This window comes from Nematolebias whitei, chromosome 7 (genome assembly GCF_014905685.2).
Source record: "Nematolebias whitei isolate Nwh7 chromosome 7, NemWhi1, whole genome shotgun sequence".
NCBI lineage: Eukaryota > Metazoa > Chordata > Actinopteri > Cyprinodontiformes > Rivulidae > Nematolebias > Nematolebias whitei.
Window position 1 is genome coordinate 5233317 of NC_056504.1, and position 16310 is coordinate 5249626.

The window sequence follows — 16310 nt, forward strand, 5'->3', positions numbered from 1 at the left end:
TGCCTCCTTCTGCAGGAGTCATCATAACAAGCAATCTCGAATGAAAGATCTGGAAACTGTTTTATGCCAGATGCTGCTCCTGACACGACCTGGGCTCAGACCTGCAGCCTCAGAATTCATCGACCACTGATCTACTGCACCTCTCAGGTTGCAGAAAGAGAATTACAAGAGAAGTGACCTGTGACGGGACTCCTGTTGTCGTTTCCAGGGATCCAGGTAAGACGAACGCTACGGGCTGCTGGATCCGACAGGTCCAGATCCATCGGTGGTTCTGGACGTCCTGTGGAGAAATAAATAACAGCTTGACTGGGTTGTCAAACACACAAGCATTTAACCATGAGCATGTCACTAAACACTCTTAGTCATCAGGTACCAGATTAATTTCTCCTCTCAAAATGACTCTGAGCTCTAATGACATCAATTATATTCACTGTGCATAAAATAAAATTCCACTATATATTTTCAAAAAGAAAGTAAAGACAGAAGAGACTTTGAGCGGAGCCAAGTTTTACCTGGAGGTAAGGCACTAGAGACTGTGCGGTTGAGAGAAGCTTCCTCTGTGGGGGTGGGGTCAAGGAGCAGGAAGTGGGTATACAGGTTAGTGGTTACAGGTTAGTGTACAGGAAGGAAGCACAGCAGTTAACAGGTCACTGTGAGGAAAAACTACTTTAAAGAGTTGGCAGTCAAAGTCAACATACATTTTAAAATGGTTATAAACACGGTGTGAAGAGACGTTTTATTAATGCTCGTTCATTCATGCATCAGGTTGAAGAAAGTTTCTGTATTACCTGCTTTACAGAGGTATAAATACAACAAGTTTAAAGCTTTTATTCATTTAAAAGCTTATTCTTATTTTTTGATGACAAATGTGTCTCATCATGGAGGACCACAGGTCCAAAGAAAAACTAAGTCTCTTTCACTTGGCCTTGTTCTAAATGTGGTGTTTTCGTCCCCATCATAAATCAAAGAGGGGGAACTGAAATACCCTCCCTCTGCCCGTCTTTGCATGTTGTGAGCTGGATTACAAGAAAAATAAAAACGGTACCGACTTCCATTAAAGCGTGTGGCTGCATCTAGGTGTAAATAGAGTCACTATTGAAACTTGGTTTGCCAAGTCAAAATCCAAGATGAAGACCTCCATATGTACATACATATATTCTTATTATTTCTATTGCTTAAAAGTTTAGTTTCTGCGAATGATTGGGGTGGCCTAAAATGAATCTAGGGTGGCCACCCCCTGGCTGCACCATTACACCTGATGGTAGATAAAATTGCTCCCTCCACTCTCCAGGATCCATCATATCAATCAAGATGGCAGCAGCCATCTTGGATTTTGATGTGGCAAACCAATGTTTGAAAGGACCTTTTTTTTAAACTTTGTTTTTATTTTATTTTTTTATTTGACAAGAACAACAAGTGGTAACACTTTTCATAGTTACATTCTTTCTATAGCATACAGCTATATACATTCCACATTATAAGTTGACAAAAGAAAATGAAATAGCAGTAGTGACACTACTAGCAGTTGTAATAATAGAACAATGAGTACAACAATAAAAGCAAATTAACAAAAGAGAGAGAGAACATAACTAAATCAATAAAATCCCCTCTGAGGTAAGATAGGCCACACATTCCTGTTTGCAGTGGACAGAGAGTGCAAAGAGACAGAACTCTGAACAGAAAGGATCTTATGATAGACTTAAGGCTTGGAAGGAAGATTTAGTTGAGTTATCTGAGGAAGATTGGCAAGCAGCATGTACATTAGCCCATACTAGCGCCATCAAAACAGGTCTTAAAATGATCCAATTCTCAAATGGTTAACGCGGGTTCATATAACACCAGTGGACCTTAATAGGTTTAATGGGGAGATACCTGATGCATGTCCAAAATGTACAGAAGACAGAGGGACTCTGGCTCACTGTATGTGGTACTGTAGAAAAATCATGCTGTTTGGAAAAAGGTGGTGGATGTAACTGAGGAAATCATCTCTACACAAATGATATTGGATCCAAAGTTGTTTTTGTTTGGACTGTATCCAGAAAAACATAACTACACTAAAAATGAATGAACATTTATAAATGTAAGTTTGCTCAATGGAAAAAGATGTATATCATATTGAAAAAAGACTCATAGACCGTCTGTCAACCAGTGGATCCAACAGATGTTATCTGTCTGGAAAATATTACATCTGCATTAAAGGGCAAACAAGACTTGTTTGCGTGCATCTGGAACCCCTTCATTATGTATATTTGAACATGCCAGAAGAAAGTGCATGTGACTGGAGGAGGTTAGCACTGCAGTTCCTAAATACAAATAATTCTCCAAATGTAGATATACTGTTGTATTTGATACTTCAGTATGGATGTGATGGGTGGGGGTTGTGTTTGGTTGCGTGGGGTTCAGGGTGGTGGGGGGGGTATTTGTTATTTTAATTTGGTATTTGGTTTGAACACGGTGTTTAAGTAACACTATCATTGTTTTACTACATTGGGCCGGCTGTGGCTGAGTGGTTAGAGCAGTCGTCCTCCAATGCAAGAGTTGGGGGGTTCAAATCCACCAGCAGCCACATGCCGAAGTGTCCCTGGGCAAGACACTGAACCCCTCACTGCCTCTGATGTGTGTCCCATCAGTGTATGAATGTGATAAACTCTGATTAGTCTCTTTAGAATGATTTGTTCAATTAGCTTTGTAGAGATCTAGTATAGAGCTGTATGAATGAGTAAATGAAGCACAGATTGTTGTAAAGTGCTTTGAGTGTCTTGATAAGATAGAAAGGCGCTGTATAAGTACAGTCCATTTACATCTCACAGAATGTTTGAGCTGCGTTTGTTCAAACTGCTAAAAATTCAATAATATTTTTTTTTTTTGGGGGGGGGGGGATCCCCTCTGAGGTAAGACAGTCCAAACATTCCTGTTTGCAGTGGTATTTTTATTTTTCTAGCATGAAAGTGTACAGAGTGCAAAAAGACAGAACTCTAAGCACATCATTGTATTAATAAAGGCATAACTGAGTTCCACCATGTAGTAAAAATGAGTTTTTTAAGCCTTAAAGAGTATGTAATTTGCTCCATCAAATAAATGTCCCAAACTTTTTGGATCCACGTATTCTGTATGTGGGAGGCTCTGGTTTGAGCCATCTAATGGTTGTGCATTTCAATGCTGCTGTGAGCAATATGTTCAGAAGGTATCTGTCAGCCTTCCCATCCATTCCTTTAGGTATTTCTCCCAATACTGCCACTAGAGGTTGTTTTTTTGAACATCTATTCTGAAAATTACCTTAAGGGCGTCAAATATCTCCTCCCAGAATACTCTTAGTTTAGGACATAACCAGAGACATGAGCGTAGTTGAAATGGTCCTTTCTTACACCTGGTTGTAGCCACACACCAAAATTGAAGTTGGTGCCCCACTTATTTCTCAAGTTGTGTTGTCAACATAATTGTATTTTGTTAGTTAAAATCTGGTGTACCTAACACAGTGAGTTGGGCTGAGGCTGAGTCCTCGTCTATCTCTGATGTAACGGTGCAGGTGTACAGGCCCTCGTCACCCTCGTTAACGTTGGGGATGGTCAGGGACGCTTCATCCTTCCTGAGTCTGGAACACAAAAAGACTGCAAGTTAACCACTGAATACTAATTTATTCTAATCTTTAGTGATTGTGTGTGAGGGAGTGGTGGCGCAGAGGTTAGAGAAGGTGGGCCTGTAATCGGAAGGTCGCCGGTTCAACTCCCGGTACCGACAACATAAAAAATGTCGGTGAAAAAGGTGAAGTACCCACACGTGCCTCCACTCTCATTTGCCCCACTCTGGGCCCTTAAGCAAAGCCCTTAACCCCCACCATCTGCTCCCCCGGGCACCCGAGATAGCAGCTCCACACAGAGGGCTGTGGTAGCTCGATGGTCTGTGGTTGCGTGAGGAAGGGCATCCAGTGTAAAGATAATTGGCAAGTCTTCATGCGACTTCGCTGTGGCAACCCCTGAGGAAGGGAGCAGCCAAAAGAAGAAGAAGAAGTGATTGTGTGTAATTCATAAATCACTCAAACATTATTTATTTGTTAGCAAAAGCTATTAATCTTATGACGAGAAGGGACAGAGTTATAGTCATTTGGTCTAACTTATAAAAATCATAGTGCATGACTGATAGATCTCATGAGATGTATTTGTGCTCAAAGTACAGTATATGTTGAGGATGACTCTCAGCTACCCACCATACTAAAATTTAGCTGAATGTCAGTAAACCTGCTGAGTTATAATCATTTTGTTTTCCCTAAGGTCATCTGGCTGTGGAGGCAATCTTGACATTGAGTTGACTTTGAAACTCAATCAGTTGTAAATGTAAACCCATGATTGTTTTTGTAGAGTTTTATTAAAATCAGTTTGCAGATGGTTTACTGGGAGCTGGTGTACTTGGTGATGGCCTGGGTGCCCTCAGACACAGCATGCTTGGCCAGCTCCCTGGGCAGCAGGAGGCACACAGGGGTCTGGTTTTCCCTGAAGGTGATGGTGGAGCACCTGTTGTAGTGAGCCAGACAGGAGGCCTCAGAGGTGATGCGCTCAAAGGTGTTGATGAAGGAGTTCATGATTCTCATGGCCTTGGAGGAGATGCCAGTATTAAGGTGGACCTGATTGAGGGCCTTGTAGATGTAGATAGCATAGCTCTCCTTCCTTGTCTTTCACTTCTTCTTGCCTCCTTTGCCGGTGTTCTTGGTGACAGTTTTCTAGAGCCCTCTTTGGGCGTAGACTTGGCAGATTCAGGCATGTTGCGAGTCGGAATTTCCAACGATGAATATCAGCAGCCCACTAACGGTTGGAGGCATGGCTTCACTTTGACGGGGTGCTGGCTGCCTGATGTGACATTCGCGGGGGGGGGGGGGGGCATATGTGGGGGGCTGGGGCTTCTCCGAGCCTGTGGTGTGGGGCTGTTGGTGTGCCTGGTCCTTGGTGCGCTGGGCCGGCCTTCCTCAGCTGCTGCTCCCTGCTGCTCTGGCCCCCGGCCTGGGGCCGGCTTGCGGTCGCTGTCGGGTGGGTGGGGCGCATGGACGGCTGTCTCTGTGTGCCTGTTTGTGTCTCGAGTGGTCCCCTCTCTTGGATCAATTTGGGCCCCCATTTTATGTGGGGTCTACTTCCCTCTGTCGCGCTCCCCTCCGTTGGTGGGCCCCCCTGTCACTGGTGCATTGGCGGCTCTCAGCAGCTGGGGCTGGGTGGTGGGGTTTGTGCGGGCCCGCCCTGGTGGCTGCCTGCGGGGGCCTGGGTGCCTTGGCTCTGTCAGGCCTCTGTTGGGGGGTGGTATGACCTCAGGACTTGGGGCTCGGTGTCCATGGCCGGATCTACTCTGGAGGGGCGGGTTGCCGGCGGGGCCTGTGGACTCGTCGCTGCAGCCTCCTGGGGTTTCTGCATTGTGGTGGCTGGGGATCGCCCGGGGCTTCCCTTTGCATCTCTCTCTGGGGGATGCGGGTGTCCCTGTTGGGGGACTCCCGGAGTTCCGGGCTTGGGGACCGCTGGGTATCTGTGGCTCCGGTCTTCCCTGTGTTACCATCGTGTCCTGTGAGGACAGGTCTGTGGGTCCCCACATCCACTATTGAACATTTTTATGGAGAAACCTTAAAGTGATGAGTATACTCGCACAGATAAATGGACTGTACTTATATAGCGCTTTTCTATCTTATTTCAAGATACTCAAAGCGCTTTACAACAATCTGTGCCTCATTTACCCATTCATACAGCTCTATACTAGATCTATACAAAGATAATTGAACAAATCATTCTAAAGAGACTAATCAGAGCTTTATCACATTCATACACTAATGAGACACACATCAGAGGCAATGAGGGGTTCAGTGTCTTGCCCAGGGACACTTCTACATTTGACTGCTGGTGGATTCGAACCCCCAACTCTCGCATTGGAGGACGACTGCTCTAATCACTCAGCCACAGCCGCTCCACAAGCAGATAAACTGTTTATCAGATACACACTCAGTTGGGTTGTGGAGACCACTAAATACATCTAGTATTACCATGTACTGTATAAAATACTTTCTAATGTTACAAGTATCATTATATATGTTGCTTGTTGTGGTGGTTTCTCGGTTTTGTCTTGTTTTTTTTTTTCTTTCCGCAGGTCTAGAGGCAGATTTCAATGATGTTGATTTGTGTTCTCTTTATCCCTCTCTCTCTCTCCTCTATTCCTATCTCCTTCTTTACATTTTAACCCTTCTCTCACTTTTCTGCTTTTTTTCTTATTTTTCTTGTTTTCTGAAACAAGCCCAAAGCAAATTCTAATAAAATTTAATTTATATATGAAGTGGAGCATTAAGGCCAGCCTGCTTGTGAAAGTAAATCTGTTGGGCATCACTTTGACACTCAGACAATAATTCTGAGTGTCACATGCCGGACAGGACAAGGGGAAAAAAAATGTGCCAAAAAAAAAATTGCAACAGACATCCAAAAATAAATAAATTAAATTAAATAAATACTAGTTTTAAATATTTCCTCAACAAAAAAACAAAACATATTTAGAGCTGTCAGCCTGAAATAAATATATCTAATTTAAATGGTTTTCATTTTACTGTTTGTATGGCTTTTGTTTAAAACCTCTACATTATTATTTTTTATTATTTATAAAATATTTATTTTACTGTAATATTCTTAAAAGTGTACTATTCTCCATTAGTCTTCCTTCTGGGTCAACGTCCACATCCTCCTCTGTTCTCCAGAGCTCAGAACTGATGCTGGTTCTGGACCCCCTCCTCAGCGCAGTCAGACCTGGGCTCGGTCCGCTCTTCCTCTTCTAAAACAAATGATCATCCTCTTCATCACCCACCGACTCACCCCCGATCTCGCTGACTTTATCACGCACTGAACTCCATTCAACTTCCACGTCTTTTTCTTAGTTTTCCTGTAGATTATTTGGTGTTTGACAAATAACTTGGAGCCTCCATCAGAAAGGATGGGGGAGGGCGTTTATTTGTTCAGTGGTGGTGGTGAGGGGGGGCTGCAGCTTCTCGCTGTAACGTGCTTGAGATTTGACCATTTTCAGAAAAAAGATGTGGCATGGATTATTTATAACAACTCTGATTTTACTTGACCTATCAACACAATTTAAAAACTGCTGTGTAGTTTAAAATCTGCAGTTTTGAAATAAATTCAAAGGAAGTTGCTGAGATGCTGTGTCTTTCCTGCTAGAGAGAATGAAATCGGTCATTTGACCCACGTGTCTGCACTTCGATTCGCTCCAAAGCGGGGACACATCGTCAGTAAGAGTAGGAGGCGCCAGACACTTGAGTAGGAGACGAAATCGCCTCCTGTTATGGAGAAGGCAGAGCACCACTTGTTTCTCAAGTAAAACTATATTTTATCCCGGTGGGACAAACTCCATCTTCTGCATTTGATTTGACTGCGAAGCCGCACACTTGCTTGCTTTTCTACGACCCGCCTTCCTGTTAGTAATTGGTCAAGACAACGTGAGCTTCGATGTGATTGGATGTCTATCAACTAAAATTAAGTTAAAGCGGACTGGCGGGCTGTCTTTCTCTCAAGCCGGACATCTGGCCCATGGTCGGAGCGCTTTAAGCCCTGTATAGTTAATGGAAAAGTTTAAAAACAGATAGGTCTTATGGGCCCCGTAAGCTCATTTGAGCATGTGCTGACAACTTTCAGCTACTATCGCAATAAATCTGAAATTAATAGCTCTAAAATTGGTTGAGTTATAATCATTTTGTGTTTGTGTTTTGTGATTCATTCAACCTTTATTTAGACAGGTGAATCCCATTGAGCCTCGAGGACTCATTAAGAAGAGAGACCTGATTTCAACAAAGAAAGATGACAACAATGGACAACAGCAACAACAGTAGACAATTATAAAAGGCATACAAATTGTTTTTTTTTTACAAATAAGATGGCAAAACAAAAAGTAACAAAAACAGCTAGATCATAAGGCGAATGTAGAAAACTAAAAACAGGAACATGTCTGCATTGGTCCCTGCCAGGAGTCCAACAGATTCTTAAAGCCACTTAGAGAGGTCAAAGGTCGAGAGCTTCAAATCTTTTTACAAGATATTCCAGGAAACAGGAGCGGAGTAGGAGAAGGCCCTTTTGCCTAGTTCAGTCCTCACTGAGGGAACACTGCAGGTAATAATGTCCTGAGAGCGCACGCTGTAGCTGCACTCACACAGAGACATGTAGGAGGAGATGAATGAAGGCAGCAGACCAAGAAGTGATTTAAAGATGAAAATGTACCAGTGAGAGAGTCTGCGTGAAGTTAATGATGTGATGAAGTTAAAGATTGTGATAAGTGATGGTGCCATTACCTCCATCCCAGGTATAGGGGCTGATTGTCTTTGGTCCAGGTCACAGAGGTGGGCAGACCAGACTCCGACTTACACTCTAAGCGAGCTGTGGAACCCCTGACAGCCGACTGATCCACGGGAGCCAGAACGATCCGAGTAGGCTCTGAATCAGAGAGAAGATAGAAACAAGTACAAATTCATTGTGTGAACTCAGACAATCAAGAGTCTTCTCATTTGTTCTGCTCCCTTAGTTTCCAGAGAGAAGACACTCTTTTTTTTTAAAGATTAAACTAGTCATTTTCAAGGCCCTGAACGCAGCCATAAACAGCCATTTGGGACCAATTATTTTATACTTTATGTGTTTAAAGAAAAGGAGCAATAAACACACCGTGAGGAACCAACATTGGACCAAAGGTCAAACTGTGAGTGAAAATTAAAACTGGCATTGCTTAAGGAATGTGTAACCCGTGCAGCCTTTCATTCCATAGTTAGAGTTGTTTTGGTCAAACCAGTAAAATAACATTGATGATGTCATATTTGTCATATGGAAGCTGATGAAGATGGCGCCTGTGTATATGGCCTGATGCCAGTCGCTGTCAACTTTTTGTGTGTTTGTGTTGTTCCTGTCACTTTTTGCTCATAATGTCAACTCTCTATTGGTGTACGAATGTCTAATTCTACCAGATCTTCAACTTCTGACCAAAGACCTGGTAAAATTGGATTATGCTGTGCATAAATCTTTGCCCCCGTTTTTGTCGCGGATCCCAGCTCAACTCTGTCGCGCCCCATTTCCACCTCTCGGACGTAAACGCCACCGCCGCGGTAAGCGCAGCGGCCTACTGGTGAAGCTGAAGGCCTGTTTGGGACTGTCGCGGCCTTCTAAGTTCCAAACCACAATATTCCAAGAAAGGCCATGTGCGGCAACAGGTGGTCAGTTTCTTGAATGCACTTCCAACTTGATTGTTTGAAAAATATATGTAGTTTACCCCCCCCCCCCCCCAAAAAAAAATGGACAAAACAATAACTAAAAAAATCTCTTACAACTTGGATGAAAACAAAAGTTAACTTAATATCATCTTAAAAGTTCAAAAAGTGGTCAAAAAATCATTCTACAACCTCCCCTCGTCACACAGGACATTTGACAAACAAAAGACTTTCCACCACACCCCATGGTGTGATCTTAATCTCTTTAATTAATGGGCGCGTGCAAAAGCTACCAAAGTAATCTAAACAATTCCATAATAAAAATTAATTGCAGATTTTGATTCCAAGTTAACTAAAATATATAATTAACTGCCCAAGGAAAAACTAAATTGATAGAACTTATGATTTACAAAAATTCAACATAAATGGCCACAACATCCCGGCTCCTAATTCCTGTACAACAAGAATTACATCTAATATCTGCATAAGTGGTCATTATTAAATGCATTATCAATATTAACATTAGCAGACTTAGATCTTCAATAGCTTTCTTTTTTCAAATAGCTTACTTAAACATCAACTTACTGTATGTAGCAATCCATGTTATACATAAAATATATCCAATTTCTCTTTTTTTTAGTTCACATAGGTCTTTTTAGATAAAAAAAAAAGGTAAAAACAGTTAATGTTCTATGGTTTCAAGTCCTTTTCTTGTCCATGTGCATGGACTGTGTGTGTAAAAAAGGTGTATGTTGCATAATGAGATGTTCAGCGTGTCAGTAAATGAGTATCAGTGTAAATGCAGAGCCAGAGGTTCCAGAACTTGGCTCAGTTGTTGGAGACAAACACTTACTGTTGTCTCTATACAGCCTCCAGCAGGAGACATATTTTGTTGACAGCTCATTTGTTCTTGTCTTGACTCGAACACGCTGAACTAATCCACGTGCATCTGCCGTGGTTTCTGTGATGCGTCCAATGGGCCAAGAATTTCTTGGTGCAGCCTCGTCGACAACAAGTACCACATCATCAATGGTAAAGTTTCTGCAAGTTTTATTCCACTTCTGTCGTTCTTGCAACATAGTGAGATATTAAACCAGTTTGACATGACTGTCAACAAGGAAGAGGGCCGGAAATGGAGGAGGGGGCATGCCAAAGAGACCATCTTAACACCAACCAAATGGTTTGTTCCACTTTGGAGTAAGCTGTTGGGGAAATAATCAGTTTTGTTGTGTGTTTCCTTGACTGATGAAGCCTTCTGGATAGAAGGCGAAACGTTTCAGCACAAAAAAAAAGAAACTGTCCAGATGACCTGACTGAAAAATGTTGGATAGTGAGATATTCTTTCACCCACCTTTTCCAGAACAGGTCTACAATGTATTGGGGTTTGTCTCCATCGCCTCCGAATATACAGGTCCTCCCTTTTGAACAACCTGGCGGCTGCACAGGATTACCCTTTAACTGGAACAAATGATTTGGAGTAAGAGCCTCCAAGTCATTGGGATCGTCAGAAGAAGGTGTGATTGGAGGCCTGCAGGCCACTGATCATTTAATATCGCCTCCACTTGACATAAAACTGTATGCAAGCCTTCGTCATCTAGTACTTGTTGGTTCGTGATAGAGCACAATACTCTATTTCCTGCACCAGGTGCTCCCATACACCACCATGTTGGACCCCATGGGGGGGTTAAAAATCCACTTTATACTGTCCAGTGCTCAACATTTTTGGATTTTGCTTTGTTTTAGCTCCAATATGGCTTTGCTTTAACTCACGATTTGAGCGGACAAAGTTGGTTCCATTGTCTGACCAGAATGCTTTGACTTGTCCTCTGCAGCAGATGAATCTCCTGCAGGAATCTGTGTCGAGAGAATGTGCCACTTCGAGGTGAACTGCACGACAAGTTAAACATGTGAAGAGAACTCCATATCTTTTAACAATACCCTTCCCTCTCTTCACTTCTATTGGTCCAAAATAATCAGCACCAACATAAGTAAACGGTGGAAGATCAGCTGTGATTCTGTTAATGGGAAGCTCAGACTTTTTTGCTCACCTGGCTTTTGTCGCTGTCTTTGACACACCATGCAGTCTCTGATGATCTTTCTAGCTGCTGAATTAGCATGAGAGATCCAGTACTGACGTCGAAGGGTAGAAAGCATGTGATTTCTTCCTCTGTGTCCAACTTTTTCATGTATTTGTTGAAGAATGAGCTTTGAAACATGGCTTTCTTTTGGTAAAATGGCAGGATGTTTTGGTAATGCTGCTTTGCTCAGTATGCCGCCCACTCTCAACAGACCATCAGTAACAACAGGATCAAGCTTGTACAGATGACTTGACTTCTTAACAATACTGGAGCTCAAGGCAGCTACTTCATCACCATAAGGTTTTCTTTGCACAAAGCTCACTATGGCTTCCTCAGCTGTGGACAGATCATCAGTTGTGAGCTGAGCATCCAATTTATTGTCCTGTTTAGCACACATTTACTTCCACAGTGTGCGTCCAACAACTTCTTTTTTCTTTGTTTGCAGCCTTTCTGTTAATTTCAGGATCCATGCTACACATCTTTTTAGCTTTGTCCAACTGGAAAAGTACATTAGCAGCTTAGTAATGGGACACACTTCTTTCAGCACAGCTGCACATATCAGGACCTGATCTTTAACCTCTGGACCAGCTTCCAAATATGCAGGTATTTCTTATATCACTGCAGGCCACTGAATCTTAGGTTTGGTGAGGAATTCTGGACCACTGATCCAGGTGGAAGACTTTAAAAAAGGTCCAACCTTCAAGCCTCGAGAGGCTACATCAGCTCCACTGAGTAACTTTTGTAAGATCATGAATGGTAGAAACTCTATTAGCTACATATGTTTTAAACCGTGCTGTTGTGTTTGCAATGTATGGCAGGACAGTTGTGCTGTCAGACCAGAAGACTGATTCACTCAGACTGAGTCTAAGTTGTACTGAAAGCATTTTGTCCAGATGAACAGCTAAAACTGCAGCAGCAAGTTCAAGTCATGGTATAGTGACTTGTTTTAATGGCGTCACCCTCGCTTTACCAATAACAAAGGCAACACACACTTCCTGTTTGCTATTAGATAGCCTAAGATACAACACAGCACCAAACCCAGCCTCACTGGCATCACAAAATTTATGCTACTGCACATTTCTTATCTCCCCAAATCCTTTGGGTGTGATGCATCTCCTAATACTGAAAGTGTCAAGAAGAATTAAAGCTGCAAGCAGCATTGGAGGCCCTCGCAGCAAAGCGCCGCTCCGGCCTTACGGCGACCGCGGGAGCTCCAGCTAGTCCACCCAGTCGCCATCGCGAACGCTCTTGTGTCAATCCCGCACGTGTTCACCATGGGGCCCTTTCCCGAATCTTTGACATCGCCTTCCGTCCATGTCGTTACTTGTCCAGCTGCAGGTCTTACACATATAGGCGAAATCTGACCTTCCAGACATGAGTTATGGTGACTTCCTGTTTCTTTGTGAATGTTTGACAAGCGCTTCCTTTATGCTTTTCAACATGTCATGTGTGATAATCAACAGTTAGCGAACAAAGTTTCAGTCTAATATCTTACACAGTGCGAAGCTGGAAGTGTCATCCAATAATCAACTGTTTTTTCTCTGAGTAGGTGGGGCTTAAGTGATGTCATGAATCAACAATACCAATGTGTCTACAAGTGCTCACTGATGAAGCACAAAAACTCAGGTTCAGATTGGATGATGTATCACTGAGATTTAACTGTTGAAATAATGTAGCACTTGAGTCCAATGTTAAAAAAACAATATCAATGTGTGGGGACAAGCGCACACAAACACAGGTACTTACATGATCGCCCCCTTTTATTATGTTTGTGGCAAGGGATACATTGTAGACTAATTTTTGTTCACTGTTTACAGATGTGAGTTTAATGGCATTGTTTGTCCGAGCTGAATGTAATCCTGTCTACACTATTTATCCACGTTCGCTCAGATTTTAACACCACAGCGTGTCAGTCCACCTGCTTGATGAAGGTTTTGTGTCTTTGTTCTTACACTGTGCAGGTAAGACTGTATGACCTGGACCCTGCAGAACAAGTTTACTAAAATATTTGATACAACAAGCTGTACGCCAATGACATACAGTGATTTACTGATATAATATCTGACCTTTGACCTCCAGGCGAACCTGGTTATTAGCAGTGCCCATAATGCTGGTGGCCACACAGGTGTAGATGCCCTCGTCCTCCTTTCGAGTACGTTTTATCTCCAGGGTACCATTGACGTAAACCCGGTATTGGCCTCCATCTAGCCCACTGCCTTGTCCATTCTTAAACCTTCAAAGAAAAACATTAATTTAGTATAAAAACATGATGTCCTGGTAAAACAAACTTAATTACAAATGACTATAACAAAATAGTAAAAAAAAAAATTGTTTAGCAGGAAGAAAATAACAAAATCAGGATATTGTTGTAAAAGTGAAAATCTGGTTCTGACCAGCGCAGCACAGGTAAAGGAGAGCCGAAAAACGGACAGTGGAGGAAGGTCCGGTTGTTTTTGGTCACTTTTATGAGTTGGTTTTTGGGGCCCAGCATTGTAGGAACCATGTCTGCAACAAAAGAGTTGGTGAATTACATTTCCACAAAACCTGAAATATTTGAATGCAAAGCTGGTTTTGTTTTATTTTTTATAATCCAGATAAAAATTTACAACTGATTGACTTTTGGCGTCAACACCATTCAAGATGTCAAAGTTTATGCTCAATAATCCAGGTAGAAAATCCAACAAAGTCAAGTCAGGTCCTCTAGATGTTTTATTTTTGTTTAAATGTTTCATCTTTCATCCAAAAGACTTCATCAGTCAAGGAGCCACAACAGACTCAATCTTATAAATAGCACCTTCACATAGTGGGTCATCCAGTTTGATGATGCTCAGATGGCTTCTCGAGTCTGCCCTCTCCCCGTCAACTTCTTTAAGGCAGTCATGGCCAAAATATCCAATAATTCTCAGTCGGGTCATCTGGACAGTTTCTTTTAGATAGAGACGTTTCGCCCTCTATCCAGAGGGCTTCATCAGTCAGAGGAGTTTAACACCACAGCATGTCAGTCCACCTACCTAGATGGTAGGTCCACCAGGTCGGCCCGCAGAAACCATCTTAGCTCCAGCAAACAGGTTGGTCCACTTAAGGAGTTTACTGTTTTGTGAGGAAACAGTTTACTGGAACTCCTCTGACTGATGAAGCCCTCCGGATAGAGGGCGAAACGTCTCTATCAAAAAGAAACTGTCCAGATGACCCGACTGAGAATTATTGGATTTGGTACCTGGATGATTGAGCATGAACTTTGTTGCATGGACAAAATAGTTCAAAATAGCAATAAGGTTCATGCTCAATAAACTAGCTAGAAAAATCCAACAAGGTTAAGTCAGGTCCTCTAGCTGGTTTCTCATTCAAGGCGGCTACCATGGGCGGCTGTGGCTGAGTGGTTGGAGCAGTCGTCCACCAACGCAAGAGTTGGGGGTTCAAATCCACCAGCAGTCACATGCCGAAGTGTCCCTGGACAAGACACTGAACCCCTCAATGCTTCCACTGTTCAACGTAATGTTTTTATGCCATTAGTGCTTTAGTGTATTTTTAGTTGATGTTTTTCTTAGTTCATATCTTAGATCTTATTAATGTTTTTCTTATGTATTGTTGGATGTAACTGGGACCTTGTGTACATAATTTCGCTCCACCACATGTACCACATGTGGTGCGAATGACAGTAAAGAAACTCTGACTGACTGATGTGTGTCCCATCGGTGAGCTAAAGCTCTGATCAGTTTCATTAGAATGATTTGTTCAATTATCTTTGTAGAGATCTAGTATAGAGCTGTATGAATGGGTAAATGAGGCACAGATTGTTGTGTAAAGTGCTTTGAGTATCTTGAGCAGATAGAAAGGAGCTATACAAGTACAGTCCATTTACCATGTACCATTAGCAAAGTAACCTCTGCAAATACAAAAATTACAACTCAACTAATTTGTCAGAAACTCAGATCAAATTTGGAGATTTAGCACCTGAAAGTCATTCCCAACACATTCTCTGAACAATAGATTTTTAAACTTTGCTATTAACAACTGGAGTCAATGCTGCCTGTCTACTAGCAAATATCTCATGAACCAATGGGGAAATACTTATGAAACTGTCAAAGAAATTAGCTGTACATCTGAAACTAACATTTGAAGTCAACCCAATCAAAGATGGCCACCATATAGCTCATCAACCTTAGCCAACTAAAGCTTATAACACAAAAAGTTTTACAGCTATGGAGCTATATTTGTAGTTGAGAGTCATCGTTGCGATCAGTAGTATCATTTCTTGCCAGATCTCACAGTACTACATGAGGGTGCACATATCGTCATTAACAACGTTTGACCAAAACAGCTTTGTCTGTTCTCAACATAAAATGACCTTAGTTCAAATCTCTGGCATGGAACACAGACTGACACATTGATAAGTGCCTGTATATCTGTGGCAGTGTCTAGTGTTTTGACCAATTGGAGCACCACTGGCCTAAAGCTGACTCCAGACAGGAATAACACAGACAAATATTAAATTACACAAGTGTTCTTGCTTGTCACGTGTTCTCAAACAACTTTTAAACTGTAATGATAACCAAATCAGATCTCATTTTGTTGTTGAACAAAATGTTCATTTGTCCAGCTGTACAATGAGTTCGATTAAACACTTGACATCAGACTGAGCTTTATTTTAACACTAAAAGCATTAGTTCATGTGGATAAACAAAAGCAGCACTCTGATGTCCCCCATCTCTGAGGGATTTGAATAGAGAATGTTTGTTGTTTTCAAGATGAATGTGTTGCGTTAATGAACTGAAATTGAATTGTGCTTTTGCATAAAAAGGACACCAGTGGGCGCTCTAAGACTGTATGTTTAAAAAGATGCTGTATGCAGGGAGGCAGGAGGAGACACGAAACTGAAAGAGGAGAACCGAAGCTGATTCACGTGTCTGCTTATTGTCTATTTCTGGGCCTTTAACTGCTCCATTCATGCCATGCCCAGGGGAACCAGCAATAGCATTTTCAAAATGGCTAACAATGTTTGAAAACTACATGTTGGTGATAGCAGC

General features: G+C 42.1%; 1 protein-coding gene and 1 pseudogene across 1 annotated transcript in view; both read right to left on the reverse strand.

The window, feature by feature from the left end:
* LOC119411657 (neurofascin) overlaps nt 1-13419 on the reverse strand; it is a 96634-nt gene extending 83215 nt beyond the window's left edge. Inside the window, exons 1-5 of the mRNA XM_037678560.1 lie at nt 13350-13419; nt 8303-8444; nt 3468-3592; nt 513-557; nt 179-280 (exon numbers count right to left, since the gene is read on the reverse strand). Of these exons, the coding sequence (XP_037534488.1) occupies nt 179-280; nt 513-557; nt 3468-3592; nt 8303-8444; nt 13350-13389 (454 nt within the window). The 5' untranslated portion in view covers nt 13390-13419. The remainder of the gene's footprint in view (nt 1-178; nt 281-512; nt 558-3467; nt 3593-8302; nt 8445-13349) is intronic.
* On the reverse strand, nt 4385-4755 carry LOC119411658 (annotated as a pseudogene).
* Nucleotides 13420-16310: the final 2891 nt, after the last annotated feature.